Source organism: Linepithema humile, chromosome 4, assembly GCF_040581485.1.
Source record: "Linepithema humile isolate Giens D197 chromosome 4, Lhum_UNIL_v1.0, whole genome shotgun sequence".
NCBI lineage: Eukaryota > Metazoa > Arthropoda > Insecta > Hymenoptera > Formicidae > Linepithema > Linepithema humile.
Genome location: NC_090131.1, coordinates 21,237,998 through 21,253,312, shown reverse-complemented (window position 1 = coordinate 21,253,312; position 15,315 = coordinate 21,237,998). Strand labels below are relative to the sequence as shown.

Here is a 15,315-nt window from a genome sequence, read left to right as displayed (position 1 = left end):
CATGTACGCTTTCGTGCTTACGGTTTTGTCTTGCAGCAACGATATCCTACAGTCGAGGGTAACGCTAGCGCCAGCCTGCACCGTGATGTTGGAGCTCTCGCCTTCGAAGTGAGGGCCCCATTTGTGATCGTGATGATGCTGATGCTTATTCAGAGTGCTGTGCGTGTCAAAGATGTAGTTCAACATCGGTGCATCCGTTGGCACAGATCGCTTCGCCGCCGTCGTCGATTTCGTAGAAATCGAGTCCGTCACCAGAGGCAATTCTGTAACATGTGTGAACGGAATATGCGATTTAATTAAAAATTTGAGAATATTATTTAATGCAAAGTTATTTCACAAAAGTAACAGAAATTATTGATGAGTAATAGGAAATGCATTATTCCGTTTTGATACGAGATTAGTTATTGCTTCGTTATATAAATATAAAAACAAAGAGATATAATATAATAAAAATATATATCATAATGTGAAAAATATATTTCATAATGTAGGACAAGCATTGTATATTATTATAGTCATTAGCAAACAGATAATGCATATATTAAATACACACGGCGCGTATTTGTTCGAATCGTCATGACTGTTTACGACACTATGCTGCGTTATATTTGCATATATTTTCATATTATAATAGCGATTCTCTCCCATCCCGCTTTTTGCATTCAATTCGTCGTTTCCGATCGTAACTCGTGACTCTGTTTAATCGATTCGCTGCCATTTTCCCGTTTTGGACCATCGCTCAGGTTATCGACATTGAGTCAGCCAACCTGCCAATAATGGGCAATATCGGCGTAAATATGCATTTATGGCCGCAACAAACGCACAATATTCTCGTTCTGGTATTCTCGCTGCTGATATTACTGCTACTAACGGTGATCACATACGTCCCACATTTTTCAGTACAGTCTTGAATAATACACACCTCATTTTAAGAGTGATATTGAAAGAGTCGTAAATTTTGTCTAGGAAACGAAAAGGGTGGAAAATATATTCTCCAGAATATATTTTCAACATTTTCATCTTTTTTCTTATTCAAATGAATATTGATACATAATTATAAGTATAATTGCACAATTTATTATGTATTTTGTTAAATGCTTATGCTAAAACGAATGCATCATCGATACATAATGCATCAATGTTACATAATTGTATCGTTGTATTGCATTGCAACGTAATTGTGTCATTGTATCTAGTGAAAGCATCTTATAATACTTTCATAAAAATTTTTAATTCCAAATTTAAAAAAATTACGTTTTTTGCAGTTTCGACAACTGATTTCTTTGAAATATAAATTTAAATAGACGTATTTCAAGAAATGTCCGAGTCTCAACAGCATTGTAAATATAAGAAACCGCGGGTGAGAAAGAGGGAGGATATATCGAAAAATTTGACGTACCGGATACTGACTTCCTTTTCACGAGTCCTATCACGTAACTCCAACAGAAGTTCTATTTGAGAGCGCTGTGGACGTAAAGCCCACTGCAGTCGATTGTTCCACGACCAGAGACGAATTGGAGCACTTGCACAGGTAATCCTGACTTTCATCGAGTCAGCGATAGGTGCGCGGGCGAATTTTCCCGAACCTTCGACAATTCCGGCAACCCCCGAAAGATCCAGAACATGGAATTCGCGGCGTTGCGACAGAAAAAGAAAGAAATATAGGGAGCGGCGTGCAATCCCGCGACGAAGTCGCACGTCAAAAGGGATCAGTATGCCGCGGAGCGCGAAATTTTCTTTTCCGTCTGCGCGCGCGCGCGCGCGCAAGATTTTTCCTCGTCGCATCTCTGACGCTTCCTCTCTTTCTCTTTCTCTCGCACGCATTTTTCCTTCGTTCTCTTCGCCTTCGTATGCTTTCGGTCGCTTCTTCCTTCCTGCTCGTGCCGTCCGCGCCAATTCTGTTCTCTGGATCACGGAAATTTCTCCCCCGCCGCAGGGAAGAAGAACTGATCGGAAATTCCGGTGGAACTGTTGGAAGCGTGTCTCGGATACTGAGAGGAATCTATCCAGTTGGCGGCCCGTCACTCTCTCTTTCTCTCTCTCATATCTTTGGATATGAAAATCGTTATACGCTGTATTGACATTAGTATCATAAATTGAAGACTTCGCTTTGATGTAGTCGCGTTGTTAAGCAACGCAACGAATCTAAAAATGTGCGGTAGGTACGTGCAGGTATGTACGTAATTTTCGTTCGTGCACATTCGATTGATTTGCGATGAAAGTTGAGATATAATTCAAAATGGAAATAGCTATGGAAAACGATGTCTCAATTTATACATTACGTGCGGATCTTTAATAATTCGGAAGTTGAGCTATGAGTTGAATCAATATATAATAATATTTTATTCCAACAGTTCGGGTGTCGACAGTATAAAATATAAAATATTATTAAATTTGGAAGTATATTTTGATGTTTTATAATAAAACTCAATGTTTTCTTTACTTTTCACAATTGAGAATTTTCCATTTTATTATTGAATATGAATGAAATGTTGAATTTATTATTAAATACAAAGGATTAAATATTCCGATGCGAGATTTCACGGCTGTTAATCTACGCGTGCACGCATTCAATAATCGTAAACGAACGTCCTCGTGCATGATATTTTTACTCGTCACGTTATTTTTACTCATAGCAATATTCGGCTCATTTTCTCCATCGTAATCTTACAACAGATATATGGGGGAGAAGATGATGAGGCGCAATAAATCACAGTCCTTTCCCGAATTTGTAACTGTCTGTTCTTTTACTTTGCAAGTCGCGTGGGGTTGCATCTGACTAACGAGAAATGATTCAAATTCAGGACATTAGGGAATCTGAAGAATTGTGATAGAGATAATACACGTAATAAATTCATCTTCGAAAACTTTGAAGAAAGATTGAGACACAGCGATTTATAAACAAACAATACAACTAAATGGCGAAATATCGTTAATCTCCGAACATTCAAGAGGAGTACGGCGTAATTTTACTTTCGAAGTCCGGTATTCGGATACTAAACAGAAGAAAGATAGCCGTGTCGGTATGTCGCTGGTACCAGCTGATTGCAACCATTTGTTGGCAAGAGATGTACATTCTGCAATCACAGGATACTAGATTACACGGCGCGACTAATTACATGAGTTTGTTCCATTAGATACTCGCGAAATCTTGGCGCAAAGAACACGCTCCAAAGTGAGAAAATATATTTTATTTAAACGTTATCTAAATAATTTATATTTTAAACGCAATTATTGACAAAATTGTACAAAAATATTAATCTTTTTTACATATATATTAATTTATCTTATGTATAATTATATAGAATTTTATAATGATGTAAAATATAAAATAGATACAAAATATGCGAGATAAAAATCGTGATAAAAGCTGGACTTTCTTTAACTGCTGTGGGTTTAAAGTTTCCGAAATAAATCGGATATTGAAGAATTGCATTTGTACGATTGTTGACGTACGCGCTTTGAAGTACTTGAAAATGGATAGTAGATAGAAAAGTAGATAGAGCCAGCGACAATTTTAAAGCCGATTACAATTGAGAAATTGTACTTTTTTTGTGAAGAAGTGGATTTCTCTCGTTTCAGCCAGTGGATGCTTTCAACATGCTTTTGTATTGAAATACGCATTCGAAAAAGTTAAGTGTATGTAGTCTGCAAACACTCATATATTTCGCGTATGTTGCGTAAATGAGCGAAGGATCTTGTTTTACTCGGGAAATGCGCGTGTATCATAAGCTTTAATCCTCGAGTTGGATCCGAGAATATCTCTTTTAGAACAGTGGTTTTCAACTATTTTATGATTATTTCTAAGTGCCATGTTTTCCATTTTATATTCGAGAACATGGTCAGAGACTGGCGACACAGCCACTGTTGCGAATACATGGTGCAATCGTATGTTCTAACCCACAATAAATAATTCTGATTAGCAACGTCGTCCACTAGTACTCTTTATGTATCCACCTCGTCTCGCGTTCGTTCTCGTTTTCTCGATTTTCGCAGTGTGCGCGCTTACAGTTTTCTCAAGAAAGTGGGATATAGATTCGATCTTTACGATATTCTGATTTAACATATATAGAATGTTTTTTTTTTCTGTTAACAAATAGCTGTTTCTAAAATTCTTACTTGTTCCTTAGATTTCTATAAACCTAAATTTGTCACAAAACGTTTGCTTTGTAAGTTTTCCCTTATATCTGATCTCCATGTACAATATCTACAAATATAAAGAACATATTGCACCTTACATTCTCGATAGCATTCGCGGGGCCGATTCGTGGAATCGGCCGCTTTATGATAAACGTGTTGCAGGTGCAATGCGTTGCAGATGCTATAAATTACGAGAATCACAGGTATGCGGATGGACTCACGGCGGAACGTTCGGTTGCACGTTCTCTTGGTGCGAATATTGCATGTGTCATGTAGCCACGCACGCGACGTGCGCGTGTATTACGCGACGTGTCAATACGTTCTGCACACAAACGTGTCGTATTGATTTGACGTAACGTTTGGATTTAGTCTGTCTACGTAGCGAAAGAGAGAACGTGAGAGAAAGAAAGATTGTTCGCACAACGAACAGCGGGACGATCGTGGAAGAGAACGGATGGCCGGCGTTGCTGCTGTTGCTGCTGCTGCTGGCCATCGTATCATTAACGAATACGCGCGCACGAACGTCCTCGGTATGTTCGACGTAGATGCATTTACACGGTGTATGCAAGTACGTGGTAGTTACAATTCGCGATGCTCGTATAGGCGCTACGATTGCTCATCGATCTCCCAGCGAATTAATTGCCCACGTCGGCGCGCCGATCGCTTTGTCACTTTCATGATTTGCGTACGCGCCCACGTCCGCGGTGTACCGAGCAGATTAGAAATTCTGCACGCGCTTCAACGTCCACGCCAGACGCATCCAAGCTTCCGTGTGACGCTATGCTTGGCAGAGGAACGCGTCGGTCGGCAGTATTTGCGACTATAGCAATTCTCTTTGGAGAATTTCTCTACGTAGTCACTACGTAGTCTTTAGAGTAAGGGAGTCACGCTAATTGTAAAATTAACATTCTCTTATTTCGCTGGCTTTAAAAAGGTAAACAAAGCTGCGCTGCTGTTGAAATTTATAATTATAATCCATCGTGATAAGCTCGAAATTTCAATTACTCTTATAATTTGACAAAGTTACAGAACGTAACAGAAATTATCATATTGTATACCATAATAATAATAGGATAGTGTAATATTCATGGTACAACACATAGTAACAGAAATAATAAGAAACGATTGAATTGTATGCTGTTTATACGAGATTACGGAGATTACAACTATAATCTTATTATTGTTGATGTACAAAATTCAAATGTCGCGTTATACATCCGTGTGATCCAGGCTTAATTGCGATGTGTAATAAATTTATTCGTTGCAATTTAGAGTACACGGGGTGAGCTAATATTTCGATAAACATTACTTTGTATCTGACATTTTCGATAATCCTAAATTCATTGCGAAATAATTAACGCCCGATCCGATAGAATGTAATTTGTATTCGAATTCAGTTATCGACGCAGCATTGATGTAAAATATTTGTTATGAAAACAATAATCCGAGAAAGGTCCTTTGTCTTCTTTTTTACGTTCTCATATTAATGGGATTTCTCAGTAATTACGTTCCGCGTTCATTCTCAGCATCATGCAAACCGGCGCTGTTGCATCTGACAATGCCGAGATGGAAACGAGGGCTCGCGCGGCACATTTCCGTCTTACGGGGAACAATAACCGCTTCTATCGAGAGATAGCGTGTCTTCAGCAGAAGAGACCGCATCGTCACGAAATTCTCCAGCCGCACATGCACGCCGTTGTATAAACTATTAACGATTACGCTGCAACCTCGGAAGTAAATCGCATAGTTAGTTCGGGAAGAGGCAGCGAAATAGGATACGCGTTGCGATGAACGAGGTAGACGCACGCGGAAGAAATAGACAAAGATGAAAGGCTTATGATAATTTATGATGATTTAATTTAATGTGTGCAATACATTTTAATTAATGCTTAGGACACAAAGGTTGTCTTTTCAACAAAACGTAATAATTGCAAATATATGCAATCGTCTTTCTAATTCTCATTTTTCCCCTTTTTTTAAAGAGTAAAGTTTTGGTTGTAATAAATAGTTTACTCTAAAATATATAAGAATGTTTTCATAACAGAATTAATTTTTTATTTATTAATATTTTGTAATAAATTATTGCGTGTTGGAAGCCACAAAAGTATTTAGAAATTTGTCTTGCCACGCCAAGGATGTAAAAAGGAACAGAAGCCAAAAAATTGTAGCTTACTTACCCTTGTAATATACTTGGTTATTCATAATGATACACAGTTTATTTCTTTTCCACTTTACATTTTTTTCGCTAGTGAACAAGGTACTTTATTTAGGTGAAATATCAAAGAAGCTTTATACTTTACGTTATATTTTTGACGACGTTCACCGTCGTAATAAATATACATACATATGTTTATATATTCCATCCTAGGATTAGTTTAAAAAAAAATGTTTTAGTGGCAATTTTGAACCATTTTTCTTTAAAAAATGTTATTTATTATATTTTTGGCTATTTGAAAAAGTCGGATTTTCATCGAATTTGATCATTGTCTGTGTATCTGTACGCGAACACGATGTGCAGCGTCAGTGTTACGGGCAGTCAAAAGAAAACTCTTGAAATTTTTGGTAACATCTAAATTTTAATAACATCTAACGAAATATCATACTTACACGGTGCATTTTCTACATTATTTATCGATGAAACCTTTAATTAATTCTCTTAATCAACCGTGACGATACGACGTAACGCGAAACAACGTGTCACATAGCGGTGCTATGAGGTAATAAGGGAAAACGGTCGGATGTTATTATCGTCTCTCGGATTTACATACTGTCGCATCCAGGATTTATATTCGAGCGTAATCTAAATTTCATGGAGATTCATCTCGCGTCTCGCTGCGAAGATAGGCTCTTCCGCGGGCACGGCACGTATATTTTAGAATCCTTGTAGATTCCGCTCCAATCATCCACGCTACATGTGCTCGTAAATATATATGTATGATATCTGAATATTATAATGTCAAATGTTTCCAACATGTCTAAGTTGTATCGGCAAACTCGACCGGTCATGTTGTCGAAATTCATATACCAATAAAATAGTACACAATCTCCTCTGATGATCAAACTATATCTACTGACTATTTGGTACTGTTTGTGTCGAGATTATAGACTATAAATAAAATATTGCATTGACAAAGCAGGAATAGATATTTTATACTGTTAGAATTGTGAAATTCTATCACAAGAAATTATTAGAAACTGATACAATATTTGATAAGAATCTCAGTGAAATGACAATTCGCAACAAACAACGATGATTTATTGCACGTTCTGAGTCGCAATGGTTTTACGGTGAATCACAGAGGAACGTCCATCGCGAAAAGCTCTTTGCGAAACGACACAGTATTATCGTTATTTTCATCGAATAATACTTGGATATCAACAAACGGTGTACGAAGCACGGTGAATATCGCATCGTCTCTAGTTTCGCGTTGGATTATAGCGAACGGTAAGGATGCACAACACAGAAGTGGGAATTCTAGACTGAAAATGTAGAATTGCAAAAGTATGTTACGACGCATGGGAGTCATCTGCATGTGTCATAAATCTTACTTACGACAATTTTCTATTCGCATATCTTTTTAACAACGATATCTTATATTATTCCAATATTCCCATATGCTCGCTTGAACAAAATTTACATATAAATGAAGGTAGCGAAAGTGTGTCACGTATTACAATGTAATATATGTAGTTTTCGAGTTTCTCGAGCTGAGCCAGTGCGGGCTTGCTCGATTATAATCTAGTTAACTTTGTTCGAAATTTAACTAACAAATGAATTTTTTTTTGTAATTTAATGATCGCATCGCTGATTCATATTGCGAACAATTGTGGTAGCGCAACAAAATTATAGCATTTTACTGCTGGTTGTTGTCGCGCACATTCCGTGTTAAAGGTCGCACGACCAATTCAAAATGTTCGATACGATCTTTATGGCAATCGACATTGTGTGTACCATAACTCACTCTACGTCAGTGTGTGCGGGCAAGCACTGGGAATGCGAAACGTTTGTTATTACTTCGACATCACGGCGCGAGTCGTACGTCACAAATATGATTCACACGTGATTTATAAATCGATTTCATAAAACCCTCTTCAATTCTGTTGCTTTTATAGTGTGGAAATTATTCTCATCTCATTTTTAGCTCATCTATTTCGCGATGCGATCGGTTTGTGTTGTGGTAATCTTGCGGTGAATCATGGAGGAATGTTTATCGCGAAAATAACACGGATATATTTTTGCTTTACACATAGACGCGCAATTCGCAATGCTGAGTCTCTAAAACTCACCCGTGTGCGTGTCGGATGCCGAAAGGTAAGCCAGACGGTAGATCGTCAGGAGTCGAAGGAGCCACATGACACTACACATGACTGGCTCGGCTGGCGCGGCCTCTCGCTCCCTTATCTATTCCCGCTGCTGCTGCGGCCTGTGTACCACGGCCTCGACATTGTCGTCATCTGAAATACAGGCGCGAAAATCGTGAGTAAGTAGTTGAGCTTGTTACACTAGGACGGTTTTCCGGCTCCGTTTTGCTAATTCGTCGTGTTGAATAATTCGAGAATCAGAAATTCCGGCGTAGCGCTGTTCCGTATATTAAAAATTTTCATTAAAATTTTCATAAAAATTTTCCTTTATTACGACGTTGAATTTCGACGTTGAATCGTGGACAAAATAGTCAAGAATATGCGGAAGCACGAGTTTTAAGCGATAAATCAATTTTGTTTAAAAATCAACAGTACGTGATTCGCCGAGCTTAATTAATAATTATTGGGCACAAATTATTAATCGTGATTAGTCATACCAAAATTTATGTTACCAAAATTGGTTGAAACAAATAAACATTCAATATTTGTTTATAAATGTTAATGAAGGCTATAATTATTAACAAAGCAATTAGCCCTAAAGCAAATAAATCGTACAAATGGAACAATGACATATAATAAAGATAAGAAATCTCTTATAAAGTGAATGTCGCGCGTAAAATGCAAGATCTGGATATGCGGGATGCTTCCGTGCGTCGAGATATAACAACGACGAAGGAGGAAGCAGCGCGCGCGGTACAGAGTGTGGCGCGTCGTCGCTGCCATAACATAATTAACTCATTTTACACTAGCGCTCGTAAGTCGGGCGCGCTAATATAAAAGTATCGCCGTTTCTACGTGTATTAACTTCTAAACTTTCCTTACTGGTTAGCGCGCAAGAGTTTTTGCTTTTCAATTAAAGCATAATTGAACACTGCGAAAGCAATTGAATAAAACAAGTGATCCATCATCATATTTATTATGTATTCGACGCGCGCAGATTATTGAGTCTTAGATATATTTATTTTTTGAGAATTTTAAATATCTCTGTCGTATAGTTTAACTTTTAAAAAATTATTGTAGAAATTTTTAAAACTGTAAAGATCGAACTGAGAATTGAAACTGAAGTTTTTGCATTAGTTGCAGTGATCGCAAGAACGTCATTTTTATTATTCTAATTTTTCATTAAATTAAACTAATTATACATTTTATTTTTCTGTTAATTAATTAATTTATACATTTTAATTATTTTGGCTAATAAAAATCTTACATTATTTTGAAGCAAGAAATTTTTCTAAATTTTTATAATGTTTCTCACAATGTTTTTTGCAACAAATTCTGAATATTATCAGATTGATATTCTACGTATCTTGAAATATTCAAAAAATTATATAATTATATAATTGTAACGTGAAACAATAATTACAAAATTGGTTTAGGATACTAGATCAAGAGATCCGTTTAACACGAGCGAGAAATCTGTGCTCTCACGTATCATCCAATTTCGATTTCGACGACGCAGCAGAATCAAAAGCAACGGCAATTTAGAACACGGAGCAAGACGTATCACGTATCGTGTTACGTAGCCCTTTGCACAGCTTGCTTATCGACCCTTTCGTCAAAGCTCACACCGATGTAACTGGCGGTTAACAACTTCAAGTACTGACCAGTTTCCAAGTCGCATCGTAAGCTAACATAAGCTTGCTTATTAGTATGGCGTTTACTAAAAGCTGTTTGCATTAAATAACGCGACTAGTTGCTTCTTCAGAACTGCATCGAATTTGTATATACTTTCTAATTATATATGATGAATCTAATAAGCAATGTTTTTATTATTTAGTAGGGAACATATTTTTGGTACCAAAATTTTTATAATCCTAACAATTGTTGAATAGGGTTGAGTTATACAAGCTAATGTATTTATGCAGGATGAAATAATCTAATTGTAGACTTCTGTAGAATAGACTGATTGTAGAATAATCAATTTGATCGAGATATTTTATTGAGTTTTTTATCAAGACACAGGAGGAATTAAATAAAATTGGATTATATCACTTCGTGATTCTTGTTAGAAGGTAGTATATCTTTGTAGACGTGTTGCGAAGCGCAAGTCACTGCGAATCGGTGCGCAACGAGGACGATGCGAGGAACCGATATACCGCTGGACTTAAATCTCCCTTGCGACGATGCGCCGTCACGACGCGCTATTAATTCCAAGCGATATATTTCGGTACGTGTGCGAGTGCACCAATAGAGGAAAAGGGACTGCCCCATCATTGCAATTTATTTGTCTCCGGACCGATTCTCGTCGTCGTCGATTCCGTCGATAGTGTTTCGTCGTTAGTTTATTCTACTGAAAATCGTAGCTTGTGCCAAAATTTTCCAAACGTGCATACGTACCATTTCTACTACATACACTACATTCGTTTCGTTTTATATTAGCTATTGATTTTGAATTTCGATTCGTTCCTTTTACAGTTCTGAATTCAACAATTTTTTCGAACCGTAAGATCTGCGCAGCACGCGAAATTTAATTGGTTACATTGTAGAACTCTTATCTTGTTAATTTATAAAGATATACAGGTTGTTTTAAATCCCTGACTTTATCGGTAGTGATTCCTTAATTTGAAGTCTACTTTTTCTAAGAAAAAACCTCGAGAAACATCGTTACATTTTGATAATTAAATTTTGAAGTAAAGTTTAAAATAAATAAAGTTCATCTAAATTTACTATTGATTACTATTGATACTTTGCTATTTAAATTAAAAATTAATTGATTCTAAATAAACAGAAGACACTTTTAAAATAAAAATCAATGACTTCTCGATATCTATGTTTATTATTTAAAATTATAAATGCATATAAAATGTTTCGTCGGAATTATTTCACAAATTAAATAAAATTTAATCAAATGATTTTGATGTATTCATGCTCAATGAGGAAATAGGATCAATGTGTGCTAGTTGTGAATAATCGATGCATGATATACACGTTGGATTTTACAGACGCGTCATTTTGCGCCTATAATGATAAATCGATTTATGTTCATTTTGATGATTTTATATTGAGTCATATTGAAACGCAAATCCGAATTTGTTTACACTACTCATATATTTATCACCTGCTTGCGTGTACTTCGCATATATTACAACTTTATAAGTGAATATTTGACTTTAACACCGAGTTTATTTGCACGCGATATACTTTCTCGGGAAATTTTATTAAGTGAATTAATATATACATATCGGTTATATAATTACATACAATTTTGTATAATCGCTTCCATTTTCATACAATTTGTGTTAATATTTCTACAAAATTGCTGTATTTTTAGACTTCAATTGCTATGCAGAAACGTACTTTGAAAATGCCAGTCATATCGTGGCTAAATAAACAGCTAGAATTTTCGCTCGTCACAATTGCACATCGTTACAGACGGCTTAGACCGCGGCAACGGTTGAATCGATATCGAAAATTTCATTTGTACGCTCGTTTAACACATGTCGGTAGTTTGTCGCGAAGTCGAGAACGACATTTTGAAATACTCGCGGAAATTCATGCGCGCACGCAAACTTTGTCCAACTCGTACTTTCTCGCAGATTTGTCCTTACTCTTATCGTGCGAATTTTCATTTTCCCGTGACTTTTTACGCGAGATATATTTAGATGTGCGTATCGACGTCTCTCGATTTATTCTTCTTTGTAGCCATGTCGAGCGGCACTGCTGCTCTTTATAACGCATGATTTATGCAAATACTTTACTACCGCACTGTACAGGTCGAAATTCCGTGCGGTGATATTACCCGATAATTATGTTCCCATAACAGGACAGATCGCCAGGTGCCACGCGCTAACTTATAATTTTGATAAACTATGTGTGTAGAATGCGGAAAGTCCGTGAGATTATCGTGATTAAGTCACCTAAATCCAATAAATTTCCAATAAAATATAATAACACGCTCGTAATAGAAATCAGTTGCCAAATTATTTGTAATTATTCGTAAAATGTTTTCATCATTTTTTATACAAGGTTATTGATACGAGTTATCAAAAAAGACATAAAATTTTATATGAAAGTGCTTTTATTACGTAAAATTTTATTTTATTTTATCAAAGAAATAGAAGCAAATAAAAATAAAAATTTTTATCTATACATTATATATCATGATAGAAAATGTTGTTGAATATTTTTCGTTAAACTCTTTCACCAAATAATTACAGACGGAAATTAACAGTGTACATAGTAATTTGCAGGAAAAGAAAAATGAGAAACGTCTAAACGTCTAGATGCGGCGATGTATTTGTACGCGTTAAAGCGACCGAGACGTGTAATCTCGTTAATCTTTTACTGCCCAACCAACTTGTGCGACCGCATTTTACGTACAACTTGTCGTCGCGCTACGAATCACTCTATATAGTAGGTCAAGAGGTGCAAGTAAGTTTACAGGCAGAGCGAAGATGGCGGCAGGTAAAGTTGGCCAAGTTTAACGTAGAGGATGGAACGTCACTTCCGTGACTTCAGAAGCGATATGAGGAGGAGAGAAAGAGAAAGAAAGAGCAAGAGAGAGAGAGAGAGACTGCGCCGCGGCCGTTCTTGGAGCTCGGTTTTAATGAACTTTGCATAATGCTGCGCTGCTTCTGCCAGTTCGCTGCGACTCCCATCAGGATGCGAAGAGTACCCGGCGGCGAGGCGGAATATTTTTATTTGCCATGATAAAATACGTTTCAACCGTACTTGCGCGAAAAGCAGGCATTGCTGATATTTCTTTCGAACATAGCACAGTCTACTAAAATACCGAATAGCTTATGTGCGCTGTCTTACACTCAAAAAAATATTTCGCTGATGTAGTTAGATTTCTAGATATCGCAACAAGAATGTATCGCTATTTTTCGTATCTGTGAAAACATTGTTTGTCACATATAGAATTTATAGCAGTAATGTTCTAGCAATAGCTTCTGAAAAATTTAGGTACCATTGCTAAATGTTATTCATTGCATAATCTAACACGTGATTGATCTTATATAGATAGGCGCTTTAGAGAAACTTTCTTTTTAAAGTTCACAAACAATACAGATATATATTCTGTTTCTGTCATCTAAACTGATTAAGTAATTACATATGCAATATCACAACAGTTGCTAATCATTTATCTGTTTTAGTTAATTTTTTACACCTAGAAAATTTTAGCTATTATTGCAAGATCATTTTTTTGAGTGTATATAGACATATAATGTAGGCACGATGATCTTACAAGCCATTATGGATATTTAACGCATGTCATGCATTTAATTATTCAACATAGTCCGATGATGCGAAAAATCGCATTGATTATACATACAACGCTTCTTGCTTTATTTCATTTTTTTATTGATTGTTGCTGTCCAATACTGCTCACAGAAGAAAATTGTGGTCTACAGTGATCATATCATATGTTTTATGCTGTTTACATAAAAAGAAAAAGAAAAAAGAAAAGAAAAAAAAAACCAATCGATCGTCAGAATATCGCATCGTTTATTTTTGCGAGATGCACGAACAAAGTTACATTGTTCAAATAAAATGAATATGAGAACGTCGGGTCAAATAACTTGATTTTAATAATAGAACATTTCAAAACAATAAAAGGTCGGTCAGACGTGTATCGGCACATATTGCTCACGCAACGCGGACGATTGTATATTGTGTCGTTGATGTCATGCTAACGTATAAATTTACATCTATCGTAACGTTCGAATGGCACGTGAATAGTATTTGATAATCTGTTTCACCGTGTTACACACGATTAAATGCAATGATTTATTTATGTGCGCGATGATACACGTAAGCCAACACGACTGAGCGTGGCAGAAAATTAAAAATACGGAGATGAGAAATTTTTATACATAAAAAAAATCCCCGTCGTTGCACGTGGGACGGTGTATAAATCATCCCTTTTTATTCGTGCTTTTACCTGGTATAGCTACAGTATAGCGATCTAATATGTTTAATGCGCATTACGATGCCATTCAATATACCATAATGTAGCCCATGTAATATACTGTGGCAGCTACTGTAAGGATAATAAGGGCAGCAGGTCGGTTCTAGTATAATCCTCCAGCTTTCGCTTAGGCAAGATAATAGTTTTTAAGAGAAAACGTCTCTCAAGTCTCACACACATACACACACACACACACACACACACACGCACGCGCGCGTACACATCAGAATCGAGAATTTATGACAATATCTTATAGAAACTTCATTGAATATAATGAGATACAATGCCATTGCGAAATCTGTTGATGATATTTCAGAAAATAGTTAGGTCAAAAATTCATTGTAAAATTTACAGATTATCACTTGTTTAAATTTTCAATTAGTTTTCACACACTAAAAAGATATCTTTTATTTGATTTAATTTCTAATAGTATCACAATCATAGCGTACAAAGCTTCATAATTTTTTTATGAAGTAAAACTGTGTTTTACAAAAGTAGTCTTGATTTTATGCCTATGGATATTATTTTACGGGAAAACTCACTTATATTTATTGTTTGCTCACTTTTGTTTAATTTTATTTTAGTATTATAGTTTTAATTATTATATATTATAAAGGCAGTGATTCAAAATAATCTGATGTCTTTAAAATGTCATATTCTGGAGCGATTTTTATGATGATTTTTTCTTTTGTACAATTTTGTTCGAAGTTTAGTTTTTGAGTTATAATTGAAAATAGTTCGCTACAAAAGTAAAAATCTTAGAAATCGCTCAAAAATATGATATTTCAAAGACATCAGGTTGTTTTATTCCTGAGTTTCTCTTTATACTTTCCTTCAAGAAGATATTGCTGTACATATGTATATCGTATTTACAAAATATTCTTTAGTGTTGTGATACTGTA

At 35.9% G+C, this 15,315-nt stretch overlaps 1 protein-coding gene across 2 annotated transcripts in view; it reads right to left on the bottom strand.

Moving 5' to 3' along the window:
* LOC105672326 (defective proboscis extension response 20) overlaps window positions 1–15,315 on the bottom strand; it is a 137,783-nt gene that overhangs the window by 22,122 nt on the left and 100,346 nt on the right. For both annotated transcript variants that reach the window (XM_012367204.2, XM_012367205.2), the window contains exons 3-4: window positions 8,428–8,595; window positions 22–263 (exon numbers count right to left, since the gene is read on the bottom strand). In XM_012367204.2, the coding sequence (XP_012222627.1) occupies window positions 22–263; window positions 8,428–8,506 (321 nt within the window). In that variant the 5' untranslated portion in view covers window positions 8,507–8,595. The remainder of the gene's footprint in view (window positions 1–21; window positions 264–8,427; window positions 8,596–15,315) is intronic.